Source organism: Lepidochelys kempii, chromosome 7 (assembly GCF_965140285.1).
Source record: "Lepidochelys kempii isolate rLepKem1 chromosome 7, rLepKem1.hap1, whole genome shotgun sequence".
Taxonomy (NCBI): domain Eukaryota; kingdom Metazoa; phylum Chordata; order Testudines; family Cheloniidae; genus Lepidochelys; species Lepidochelys kempii.
Window position 1 is genome coordinate 23,058,333 of NC_136386.1, and position 13,885 is coordinate 23,072,217.

The window sequence follows — 13,885 nt, forward strand, 5'->3', positions numbered from 1 at the left end:
CCAGCACTGTAAATACAAACCTAAGCCTATGTGGCTGGTTTCTACTGAAAGGAGTGGGAGCCTTTTTAGTGGTGCTGCTGCAGCAGCAGCTGACAAGACAGCTGGTTTTACCAGTACTGCCGAACCAGGCTGTCTGTAAGCAGGAGGAGGGGTGTTGCTTTTCCACACAGCAGCCTTGTCCCACAAGCCTTGTCTAGACTGGCAAAAATGGGGGCCTACAATTCACAATGGTAGAAGCTCTAATTAGTTGCATCGGCTGCATCTAATGTATCCGAGGAAGTGAGCTGTAGCTCATGAAAGCTTATGCTCAAATAAATTGGTTAGTCTCTAAGGTGCCACAAATCCTCCTTTTCTTTTTGCGAATACAGACTAACACGGCTGCTAGTCTGAAACCTGTAGTTAGTTACAGTGGTTAAATGATGGGGCAGGGACCATCTTTGTACAGCACCTAGCACCATGGGGTCCTGCTCTATGACAGGAGTTCCTAGCCCCTATCTCAGTACAATACATATAATAGTAAGCGTAGATGAGACTCAATCGTCTTTGCTACTGTATTTATGTGAAAAGCAGATTAAGAGAAACGTGGTCCTCAAAGTATCTGAGCCCTGTCTAAACTACAGCTTCTATCACTGCTGCCCCAGTGGAGCGGCACTTGGTGGTGAATTATGGGTCCCATTTTTTTGTTGTTGTTGTTGCCAGTGTGACCATCACACAGCCCAGATCTTGGATCGCCTGCCCATAACTGGACATGGATGCAGAGTGCACTGAACTAGTGACTGAATGGTTCCAGACTGGACTAGTCAGCTTATGAGCCAAATTTTCTGTAGATGTAAATGGGCACAGATATTGGCTGTAAAGGCATTTCACCCCTTTCCACTAGCAGAGAATTTGGCTCAAGATGTTCAGCCCCATTACAGAGGGCCAGCAGTGGGGCTATGTACCACTGTTCCAATGACTTAAAAAATTATATTAACATCCTCACCTCCTTTTTGTTCCGGGAAACCACATTTGGGTCTATAGCTCCCAGCGTCAGGTTTGGTAGAACAAAGTTGAGCACTTTAGCTGCAAAAACCTGTGGGATATGAATGAAATAAATTAACTGGGCAGCAAGGAGAAGAAATACGTAAGCCAAAGCCTCTGCTGGCATAAATTGGCATAGCACCACTGAAGTCAACAGAGTGTCCCGATTTGACACCAGCTAGGGATCTGGCCCTATATTACCAAACTGTCACGAAACCAAAGAATTTGGATTATCCACTGGCATCAATTACAAGAATGGGCACAATACTATGAAATATTCACAACCGCCCTGACATTACACTCTGCATTTCTTCCCCTTGCAGATGAGAGTTCAAGTCAATGTGGGAAAGGCCTGGCTTAAGCAGCCTGCTAAGGGTCATTGTTTTATGGAGCTGGCAGCATCGCTGTTGCTGCTGCCCCTTCCTACCATCACTCAGTTCTGATCTCAGGCTGCAGCACTTAAGTGATATTTTGTGCAATTTACAGTACTTGCTGAGGCTGGACTCTCTTTGCTAAGGACATTCTCCAGGGAGTCTGCAAATAAACAACAGTAAAACGTGTCTGCATTGACTAAGGAAATCTATTGCTCGCTTGTCTCCTGGGAATCAAACACAAAAGCATTCAGCAGCCTGAGCGTGAAAGCACTAGCATGAGAAAGAACATTCTTTATTTCAGTAACATTCCCAATCCTTCCAATGCAAGATTCTTCTCTGATAACTGTCTTCTAATTCAGTGGTCACCGCTTAGAAAAGATGACAATGTGTAATTGGCCTTTGTACTGTCCTACTGCATCCACAGATACTACCTGCAAGATTAATTTGTAATCTGCATACTCCGCTTGTGTTTGAAAGCACAGACTGTAAACCATTACATAGGATTATCTGATGCTCTTGTATCAAAGATACTATCCAAAGGAAAATTACCAGGATGAAATTAGAGTTCTCTGAGAGTAGCAAGGAGTGAAGGCTCATAGTAAATGTCAAGGAAACCCCATTCCTAGGGGGATATGTAAAATCATGTAACTTTCACCTTGTACACTGATACCCCATTGGTACTCCAACCCCATGAGCCAAATTCATTTCCACTGAGGTCAATGAAGTTGCACCAGGAATGAATTTGTCACCATGGGTATAAATACAAGCTTATAACTTCAGGTAAGATTCCTATCTAGGGATGGAGCAAATTTTCTCTGGCCTTCTTTAATTTAAGACACACTGTTGTTATCTGCGCGCTCTCTCTCTCTCTCTCTCTCCGTGTGTGTGTGTCCTTATTTATACCCTCATGATGGGAGTCTTGCAAAGAGAGAGTAAATCTGAATTTTCCCACATGCGAGCACATACTACTCTAATGAGGCTCACTTTTTGTTGTCGTGGCTCCACACACCTGTGGTTACCTAACCTTTAGAACATAAGAACGGCCACGCTGGCTCAGACCAAAGGTCCATCTAGCTCAGTATCCTGTCTTCCAACAGTGGCCAATGCCAGGTGCCCCAGAGGGAATGAACAGAACCGGTAATCACTAAGTGATCCATCCCCTGTCACCCATTCCCAGCTTCTGGCAAACAGAGGCTAGGGACATCATACTTGTCCATCCTGGCTAATAGCCATTGATGGACCTATCCTCCATGAATGTATCTAGTTCTTCTTTGAACCCTGTTATAGTCTTGGTCTTCACAACATCCTCTGGCAAGGAGTTCCACAGGTTGACTGTGCGTTTTGTGTGAAAAAATACTTCCTTTTGTTTGTTTTAAACCTGCTGCCTATTAATTTCATTTGGTGGCCCCTAGATCTTGTGTTATGAGAAGGAGTAAATAGCACTTCCTTATTTACTTTCTCCACACCAGTCATGATTTTATAGACCTCTGTCATATCCCCTCTTAGTCGTCTCCCTTCCAAGCTGAAAAGTCCCAGTCTTCTTAATCTCTCCTCATATGGCAGCCGTTCCATACCCCTAATCATTTTTGTTGCCCTTTTCTGAACTTTTTCCAATTCCAATATATCTTTTTTGAGACAGGGCAACCACATCTGCACGTAGTATTCAAGATGTGGGCATACCATGGATTTATATAGAAGCAATGTGATATTTTCTGTCTTATTATCTATCCCTTTCTTAATGATTCCCAACATTCTGTTTGCTTTTTTGACTGCTGCTGCACATTGAGTGGATGTTTTCAGAGAACTATCCACAATGACTCCAAGATCTCTTTCTTGAGTGGTAACAGCTAATTTAGACCCCATCATTTTATATGTATAGTTGGGATTATGTTTTCCAATGTGCATTACTTTGCATTTATCAACATTGAATTTCATCTGCCATTTTGTTGCCCAGTCACCCAGTTTTGAGATCCTTTGTAGCTCTCTGCAGTCTGCCTGGGACTTCACTATCTTGAGTAGTTTTGTATCATCTGCAAATCCCCTTTTTCCAGATCATTTATGAATATGTTAAATAAGACTGGGCCCAGTACAGACCCCTGGGGCATACCACCATTTACCTTTCTCCATTCTGAAAACTGACCATTTATTCCTACCCTTTGTTTCCTATCTTTTAACCAGTTACCAATCCATGAGAGAACCTTCCCTCTAGTCCCATGACTGCTTACTTTGCTTTAGAGCCTTTGGTGAGGGACCTTGTCAAAGGATTTCTGAAAATCTAAATACACTATATCCACGGGATCCCCCTTGTGCACATGCTTGTTGACCCACTCAAAGAATTCTAGTAGATTGGTGAGGCATGATTTCCATTTACAAAAACCATGTTCAACCAGTTTGCCTGGTACTGAAGTCAGGCTTACCGGCCTGTAATTGCCGGGGTCACCTCTGGAGCCCTTTTTAAAAATTGGTGTCACATTAGCTATCCTCCAGTCATTTGGTACAGAAGATGATTTACATGATAGGTTACAGACTACAGTTAGTAGTCCTGCAATTTCACATTTGAGTTCCTACAGAACTCTTGGGTGAATACCATCTGGTTCTGATGACTTATTACTGTGTAGTTTATCAATTTGTTCCAAAACCTCCTCTAATGACACCTCAATCTGGGACAGTTCCTCAGATTTGTCACCTAAGAAGAATGACTTAGGTTTGAGAATCTCCCTCACATCCTCAACCGTGAAGACCAATGCAAAGAATTCATTTAGTTTCTCTGCAATGGCCTTATCATCCTTGAGTGCTCCTTTAGCATCTCGATCGTCCGATGGCCCCACTCGTTGTTTAGCAGGCTTCCTGCTTCTGATTTACTTAAAAATGTGTTTGCTATTACTTTTTGAGTCTTTGGTTAGCTGTTCTTCAAATTATTTTTTGGCCTTCCTAATTATATTTTTACACTTCATTTGCCAGAGTTTATGCTCCTTTCTATTTTCCTCACTAGGATTTAATTTCCACGTTTTAAAGAATGCTTTTTTGCCTCTCACTGCTTCTTTTACTTTGTTGTTTAGCCATGGTGGCTCTTTTTTGGTTCTCTTACTATGTTTTTTAATTTGAGGTATACATTTAAGTTGAGCCTCTCTTATGGTGTCTTTAAAAAGTTTCCATGAAACTTGCAGGGGTTTTACTTCTGGTGCTATGACCTTTTAATTTCTGTTCAACTAACTTCCTCATTTTTTGTAGTTCCCCTTTCTGAAATTAAATGCTATGGTGTTGGGCCGCTGTTGTGTTTTTCCTCACCACAGGGATGTTAAATTTTATTATATTATGGTTACTATTACCAAGCGGTCCAGCTATATTCACCTCTTGGACCTGATCCTGTGCTCCACTTAGGACTAAAACAAGAATCGCCTCTCCTCTTGTGGGTTCCAGGACTAGATGCTCCAAGAGACAGTCATTTAAGGTGTCAAGAAACTTTATCTCTGCATCCCGTCTTGAAGTTGGCACATGCTTTGGACGTGTTCTCAAAGCTTTCACTCATTTCTCACCAAGTTGAGTCAATAGCAACAAACCAGTACCGAAACAGAGGGCCTGGTTCTGATCTCCCATACCTCCCAGTTTTACACAGGTGCAGTTCACTGACTTCAGTGGAGTTACTCCTCATTTATAACTGCATGAGAGAAGAATCAGGCTGTGTGTGTATGTATGTTTGTGCATGCACACACACCCATCCTCTGTGTGTGCATATATACAAATATTACTTATGCACAGATATAACTAATCTTATGGTCAAAATGACTGACTGCCAGTGATAAGGAGGTATTTGGACACCGTACTCATAAGGAATTTCAGAGATATGTGAAAAGCCACATTACCCTTGTAAATTTAGTGTAGGGGACATCAGTCAATACCGCTTATAGCTCAATGATTCTAAGAGCCAAGGTCACTGCCACTGGAAAAATAATCTTTCATGTTATAAACCAGAGCTTCCAGGGTCAAAAGGTTCCAATGTGGCTTCATTGATTTTGTGAGGGCCATGGTGATGGTCTATAACACAATGGGCTTTTAATTAAAAATACTGTGGTGTTAAACACCCTAGCTACATTTGATAGCTGAAGATTTTATCTCCTAACCGGTTTGAAGCAGCAGCTGATGCAATATGGATTATTTAGGGAGTGGTTGGCAGGTCAGACTCAATAAAACGGAGAAGACCGTAATCAGGCAGTTTTGGTCTGAGGCAAAAGAGAAGTGAACAGTACATCCATTCAGGTTTGGCAAACCATTCAATCTTCCCCTTGTCCACCCCAGTCTGTAAGAGAGAAATCCCAGATTGAGATGGAAAAACGTCTGAGGGCTTGCTACACACCAGTCTATATGGGTTTTTAACTAGAAGTGTGATTTTAAAACTGATTTTGTTAACCTGGTGCAAAAGGCTTTGTGGGAATGCCTAAACCAATATATACTGGTCTTATATTGAGCCATCTTAAATTGATTAGGAACAGGTTTAAGCTAAACTGAAATAAACCACTCTTAAACCAAAATAAGAGTGTCTACACAGGGTTTTACCCCAGTTCAACTAAATCATTTTAAAAACAGATTTAGTTGAAGTTTAGCAAACCAGTGCAATTTTAGTGTGTGAAAATAAGACCTGAGTGATCAGAGAAGTTGTAACAAGAAGTTTATTGGGACCAGCTGACATCCAGCCACAAAGAAAAGTAAATGGACCTGGTCAATAAAGGCCAAGTGGAATGGAGAATGGTAACAAAGGTCAGACAAATTAGAGATTGGAAAAATCTCATTGGGTCCCATCTAATCCTCTCCTGGGAGGCCAGTGCAGGATTGTTTCTTACAGAACATTTTTTAGGGATTTATTCCATCTAGTTGTAAATGTTTCAAGCAATGCAACCTTTACCAGTTCCCTTCAGACACAAACAGATTCCAGGGCTTACTAGGGACATGCTTTCTATTATTCATCTTATATTTTTCTTTTCCTACTTCTATACGATTCCCCCTGGTTCCATCTCCTCGTGCCACCAGAAATAATCCCTTGCCTTCTTGCTATTTACATCCTGCACATAATTGACAACACAGGGCCAATTTCTGGCTGCTCTTACTTAGGTGAGCAAGAAGGGAGGAAAGTGCATTTGTGCAATGAGTAGCCGGGTGCTTTCATTCTCTGTGGGAGGGAGTCACAGGGCACGGGGAGAACACAGGCTGCATTTTTAAAATGCATGGTGGATGCCACTCCTGCATATGCTCCCCCATGCACCCCTTGAGCTGTTCTGCCTGACTGTCCTCCACAGCCAGAATGCCTCCAGGTGCTACCCCAGGTGCAGTACTGTTCTGTACACCTCTTCTAACATGCCTGTGGCTGGTTAAGCTCTGTTCTATGGCAGCAACGACTGCGGAATCTGGGCCTCTCTTATGTTCCGTCTGATCATCATTTACCCAGGCCACGCCAAACTCTTCTTGCCACAAGAGGATGAGCGTGATGGCCCTTGCTCCATCAGGTTCGGGCATGACAAGTAAAACAACAGCTCAAGGGGGCTATACGCACCACTGTTAAAGCTACTGACTTTCAGCCCTTCCTGAGTGTTTTTCTTTGTTTCCATCTAGAGCATTAGAGCCTTACTGTGCAAGGTGCTGTGTGCCCTATGGGGAGCCCTCCTTTCTCACTGACTTCATTGGGTGCTGAGGGTACACAGTGCCTTGCAGGTTTGGGCCTGCAGTCATTTGCCTCTGCATGCTCTGTTCTCATCACAGACTCTTCTCCCGCTCCAGCGCAGGAAGAATTTAATCATCTAGATTTTTTAATCCCTCTTCCCTTTTCTGATTTGACTAATAAAAAAAACAAACTTCCTGAACCAGAGGCCACAGTAAATTCTCCTTTTTGAATAAACAGCATTTGCTTAGAAACAGGGGCTGATGGAGGAAGAAAGTGATGGCCGGATCCCATGTGATGCAGAGAATGGGGATCTAGGTAGGACACCTGCAGTTAGAGACAGGATTTCTTTCATAGTTGCTTCTTTAAAATGATCTGATCACAAGAAGAACAATGTGGTCCCTCTCTTTCCTGTGTGTGTGTGTGTGTGTGGGTTTTTTACATCCATTGCTATTACCTTGATAGGCGTCGCTACCTCTGGGCTTGCCACAACTAAAGGAGAAATTAACACCAGGCCTGAAAATTCATGTGGTCTCTCGCAGGCAGTTAAGATGGAGATGGCTCCTCCCTGCAATACAAAAGTGAAAGGCAGCCTGAGCACAAATACAGATGATCATTCTTTACTTTTTGTACAGCATGGTCGTGTGCTGGGCACTTTACTGGCAGGTACAAAACAAAGTTCTCTGCTCCAGGGAGCTGGCTAGATGCTTTGTGCAAGCAAAAGATGGAGTAACTAGAAGCAAAGGGATAGATTTGTTGTGGGGTTTTTTTGGGGTGGGATGGCTGGCTTTTGGAGGGTGGAGTAGGATTTTGTGATCTAGGCTTCAGTACTGCAAACCCTTATGCACGTGCTTAACTATATGCACATGAGCAGTCCCATGAATTTAACTGGATTATTCATGTGCATAAAGTGTTTGCAGGTTCAGGGCTTGAACAAGCCTCTGTTGGGAGGACTAAAAATTAAAGGTCTCTTGGAAGTAATATAAATTTCCCGTGAGACCTGAAGGAGGAGAAGGTGGGGACTTGGTGGAGTGGATCAGAGAGGTGGATGCATGACAGAAAGCGTGGAGATGAGCGGGAATGGGACACAACGGTAGTGGAAAAGCAGGCAGTAGTTTGTACCCAGTATTTCCGAGTTATACTGATATCTATGGGTAACAAAGTATTGTCACCTGGGAATGGAAACCATAAAAGTTTGGATAATTACCATAGGTCCAAAATTATCCTCTGGCAAATGTCTCTTTCTTCATCATCCCCCCCGCCCCCCCCCCCCGCCCCGAGCAAACAGTTCACAGAACTCTACAATCAGCAACCTACTCATGGGCGGCAAGTTAAACAGAGGCACATTCCCATGTAGTTTCAAGTCAAGTGCTGGCAGAAACTGTGTGAGAATTGTAGGAATTGGGGTGCTTGGCTCGCTTGCTCAGTAAAGATCACAGAGGATTAGTTGTGAAGGAAAATGCTTGGCGAACTTACATGCGGCTGAAGAACCACTGGCTTGTTTAAATGGAGCAGCAGCAAAAAGAATCTCAATGACCTTATTTGGCTTGGTACTTGGAAATTAGCTTCTTGTTACACAGGCTTAGAGTACAGTGAACTCTTAAAAGCATGCCATGCGCTTTAGATCAGAATTCTTGTTTATCGGAACATGGGGTTAAATCCTGAAGTGCTTATTCATATTTTGTACGCAGGGACAATGACCGTGACACCAATAGGAATATTGCCTAACTGAATCCACGGGATTTGGCCTGTGCTGTCAGAATCACACTTAAAATCTGCTCACAAAACCAATCCTCCTTTTAGTTTTTCATCCCTAATCCCTGAAACACTGTCCAGTACAGTTGTGTAATTGAATGAGACTACAGTGTGTCGCCATATTTTATTTCCAATCCACTCACAAGGCCAGAGTGTATAACCTCCTGGTTACCGGTTCAAATACAAGCCTGGTTGTTGGTGAATGAAAGAAGTTACCATCTGCCAGTTGTTCAGTGCCCCAACTCAGTCTGGTTCCTAGTGGGTTGGTAGGGATGCGCATCACTAATTAGCCCATTGTTGCAAATGGCACTAGCATCCTGATCTCAGCAGAAAGGCCAAGGACTGAATGGGTCACAGAGACTGAAGTCCCCGCTAGGGGTGAGGCAGTGGAGGGGAAGCTTTTACAGTAGAACCTCAGTGTTACGAACACCTCGGGAACAGAGGTAGTTCGTAACTCTGAAATATTTGTAACGCTGAACAAAATGTTTGGGTTGTTTTTTCAAAAGTTTACAACTAAACATTGACTTAATACAGCTTTGAAACTTTACTCTGCGGAAGAAAAATGCTGCTTTTAACCCTCTTAATTTAAATGAAACAAGCACAGAAACAAACTTTCCCTTTATTTTTAAAATCATTTACGTTTAACACAGTTGTGTACTTGGCTTTTTTTGTCTCCGCTGCAGCCTGATTGCATATTTCTGGTTCCAAATGAGGTGTGTCGATGACCGGTAATTTCGTAACTCTGGTTTTCGTAACTCTGAGGTTCTACTGTTTGTTACTTTGCATTTCTTATAGTAGGTTGTGTGATTCCCATCCCCCAGAATGGGATCCATAATGCTGTGGCAGATGTAATGATGACTATTAAGGTGTACGGTGTAGCGTGCTTACCATGGAATGCCCCAGAATGAAAACGGGGAGGTCTGGGTGATCCTTCTTCATGAGGTCAATGTGCTGCAAGCTGTCTCTGATGAAAACATGGAAATCTGACACGACCATGCGGTCACCTTCACTCTGCCCATGGCCAACTGTAAGGGGGGAAAGGAAAACATTGCTTCTACATCACACAGAACAATATTAACCTTTTACATGGCACCTAGATAGTCCAGATATGGGTGCATCAGAAATGCAATAGACCAGTAAGTAGGTCAGCAATGTTCTAGTTCCCACATACACTGCTTATTGCATAAATCGGGTCCCACTCAGCTTCCTTCCCCAATACCTCATAATGGATAACTTCAGTGTCCTGTAGAAATACACAGTACAATACACAGGACAGCAAAGCAAGCTTGTGGCTGCCTAGGTCTTGTCTAAGAGGATTGTTAATTTTTCACATACGTATTGGCTCCCCATCATTAGAGACAGGTCTGACTAACAGAGTTCAGAGCTAGTCTCTGACTACTCTCAAGTTCAGGGACTGTTCCGTTCTGGGGGTTTGGATTGGCCTATTATAGAGACAGAAGGCAGATCCCAAGTTCAGAGTTTGATCCTGATCCAAAGTTCCCCAGAATTTGTGGACGCTAAGATGCAGGCACTCAGATGCCATGTTGAGGGGTGCGGTGTATATATACATAGAGAGACAGATAATTTTAGATATTGGATTAGACCAGTGGCTCTCAAACTTCATTGCCCTGCAGCCCACTTCTAACAACAAAAATTACTACATGACCCCAGTACCCTGTGTGACTCTAGATTCTAGAGTCTAGAATCAGGGCTGGCATTAGGGGGTGGTCAGCAGGTCAATTGCCTGGGGCCACATACAGCAAGGGGCCACACAAAGTTGATTGGGCTTCGGCTTCAGCCCCTGGCGGCACGGAGTCTAATGCTGGCCCTGGAGGCCCCATTAAGTCGAACTTGTGACCCACTTTGGGGTCGAGACCCACAGTTTGAGGACTGCTGGATTAGACTATTATAGGCTAGCAGGTCTGCAAAATTCAGACTTGTGTACAAACTTTCCCACATTCTGGGGCTCTTGGGACTCTGGTTTTTGATTTTGCCACGTCTGTTTCAGAAACAGTTTTTATATTTGGAGAGACCTGCCTTGTCCTCTCCTTCTGCTGTTTTGGGGCAATGGGTTAGTGCGCTAGCCTTCACCGATGGAGAGCTGAGTTCAAATGCCAGCTTACTGTAGGGCCACAAGCGTGGGGAGTGTAAATAAGGCTCTCCTCCTAAACAAGTGGTAACGCAAACCCCCAGCCTCCCACCCTGACAGTCTATTTATGCTACACACAGCATTTGTCTTGTTTTTGATCAATTTTTAGTCTCCTCTGCCTTTTTTCCTCTTTGAAGTACACTAGTTACTATGGAAACAATGGTATCTTTAGTAGGGGAGGGATTAGTGACATCCATAAGCACCATATAAAGTCCATTTATTAGCATGCCAAGGTTAGAAATCTGTATCACACATTGTGGAAACAACAGTGTATATATGATGATTATCATAACCACACACATTGTGTGATATATATAATGAATATAATTATTTTTTCCCAAAAAAGAGTCTTGCCATTTCTATTCAATGTAATTTGTCATTTAAGGAGACCTGGGGGAAACAAAAATTACTGGTTCCATGTTACAGGCTGGCCATGTCTGCCTCTGACACCTACCCTCTTTGCAGGTGTTGATCCCGCTGGGAAATGCTAAGTGGGTCCTTCTGACTCAGTGATGCAGGTGTCTCTTACCTCCCCTGGATGTTAGGGAGGTGGAGAGGAGGTTCTCTAGAAAGAGAGGATCTAAGGTGTAGGCTGAGCAAGCCAGAAGGAGGAATCCTGGGAGTAGCCAAGTCTAGGGAAAAGGTGTGAGCAACACTTTATATGATCTTATTAATTTCTGTTTTTGAAATCAAATACCAGGCAAAGGGTGAGTTTGGCTTCCACACAGTGTGTGGACTGTATTTGTACAGCAGGTTGCGAAAGACACTTGCTCACATTCCATATTCTTTCCTAAAAACATTGGTTTAAAATAAATCTCATCACTAACTCTACACATGGCTTCATTTCCATAAAAGATTAAATTCTACATCTCTTCTGCATTTTAATATTTATTGGTCATGTAAAGCTGTTTTCAGTCCACTGATGTATGGAAGATACTTTGGGAGAAATATGCTAAATGCTTGCTACTGTCTCTACAAATGGTACAGTGATGTACTGTAACATGTCATTTGTAATATACTAGCATGTTGCCAACATGTGGGCTGATCCTGCAAACACACTATTGATTGTAGTGCTTCTTGCCCTGGCCTCAGAGTTAGGAAAGCACTTAAGTGGGTACTTTAGCCCCACTGACTTCATTGGGATTACTAAGAGTAGAAAGCACTGTGCTTGGTGGCTTTTGCAGGCTCAGACCCTCAGAGGGTGCCCTCTTTATTATGTGGAGTTGATTTTTTTTCTCTTATGATAGATCCTGCCATGAATAGAGTACAATCTTTTATTCGGTGTTTGGAAAGTTCCTTGCACATGGTGCATGCTCCCATGCTTAGGCCAGGTGTACACTAGACATTTTTGCCATTATAGTAATGTTGGTTTGGAGTGTGACTTATTTTTTTTAATGAGATTTCTACACTGGCAAAAGTCCTAGTGTAGATGCTGTTATGCCAGCATAAAAGTGCTTTTGTTGATTCTAATAGGACGTACATACCCCAGTGATACAAAAAGAATTCAGTGGAGCCAGAGAGCAGTTAGTGTACTCAGTTACACCTGGAGGATGGGTCAGGCCCAATTAAAGATTAGGCCGAGCTGTGGCAGAGTGGAGGAGCTTGAATTAGTCCTATCTGAGAGGAGCCATGGTCACTAATAAAGGAAGGCCTTCAGGGCAGTAGAAGGGAATCAGGAGGCTGAGGGACAGAGTAGGCCTTGAGATCCTGTCTCAAGAAGGGAGCTTTGGCAAAGGGTTGAGAGAGATACCGGGAAGCCACAGAGGTGAAGTGAGCTCTTGTGGTGAGCCTTGACAAAAGAACAAGACCCCCCCCCCAGAGAAGCAAGACTCCAGAGGTTGAATTTCAGGAGGAAAGAGAGAGGTGTACAGAGGGCCTTGGGAGAAGCAGACAGGAGCCAGTTCTCCAGGGCAAAAGCCCTGGAAGACACTGTTCAGTACAGGAGTTGCAAAGAATTCTGCAGCGCCTGGGGAGGGGTGAAGGTCTGTGAATGAGTGAGCCCAGGTAGGGGCTGGGGAAAAGGACCTAGAGACAGGCTGAGGAAGGCAGCAAGGAATCTGAAGGAGCAGATGTTAGCTGTTTGCTACAGGGTCCTTGGAGAGGAACCCAGAGGATAAGGAGGGCCTGGGTTTCCCTACCAGCTGGGAGGAAGGTGGCATGAAAGCCCTAATATAAGGGGTGTAAGGACCGGCTGGCATAAGATCACTGGACTATTGTTTTATAGGACTCTGTTACCCTGGAAGGGCTGGGACTAAAAGTCAACTGGCTGCTGGGCTGGCTGAGTCACAAGACCAAGCCAGATAGGTTGTCTGCAGGGGGCTCTATAGTAGAAGAGCCTGCAATGCCACGCCCAGCCACAAGGAGTGTGTGCCAGCCAGTGAGTCATTCTTACATTGGTATAGTTTATTTCGCTCAGGGAACTGGTATAAGCTATACTAAGAAAAGCACTATTTTGGTATAAGCTGTGTCTATGCTCAGAGGGTCACCAGTCTAGATACAGTGGTATAGCTATCCTGGCAAACCTTTTCTGGCACAGGCCTGGTCTATACTTAAAAATGAGATTGATCTAGTTATGTTGCTCAGGAGTACGCTGAGTGCAGTCCTTCGGTTGACCTATCCCCTGGTGTAGCTGCAGTTGACAGAAGAATGATTTAATCAACCTAGCTACTGCCTCTCGGAGAGACGGATTAACCACATCAATAGACAAACCCCTTCCACTGATGCAGGAAGCGTCTATGCTGTAGTGTAGACTTGCCCTATGCAAACGGCAGTGAGATGTCTAGGGCTCATTGACTTTCAGAGGAAGTTAGACACCCTGCTGCCATTTGTGCCTCTGAGAATCTTCGCCTCTACAAACGCCTCTAGTGGTGTGCAAGGCATTTTGTTTAATGTTGCATATAAAGTCATAACAACACTTTGCACTGAAATGGTACCTTT

General features: G+C 43.6%; 1 protein-coding gene across 4 annotated transcripts in view; it reads right to left on the bottom strand.

The window, feature by feature from the left end:
* The window catches only part of MGLL (monoglyceride lipase), an 86,803-nt gene that overhangs the window by 13,808 nt on the left and 59,110 nt on the right, over window positions 1-13,885 (bottom strand). For all 4 annotated transcript variants that reach the window (XM_073351375.2, XM_073351373.2, XM_073351372.2 and 1 more), the window contains exons 4-6: window positions 9,688-9,824; window positions 7,502-7,612; window positions 983-1,072 (exon numbers count right to left, since the gene is read on the bottom strand). In XM_073351375.2, coding sequence (XP_073207476.1) covers window positions 983-1,072; window positions 7,502-7,612; window positions 9,688-9,824 — 338 coding nt within the window. The remainder of the gene's footprint in view (window positions 1-982; window positions 1,073-7,501; window positions 7,613-9,687; window positions 9,825-13,885) is intronic.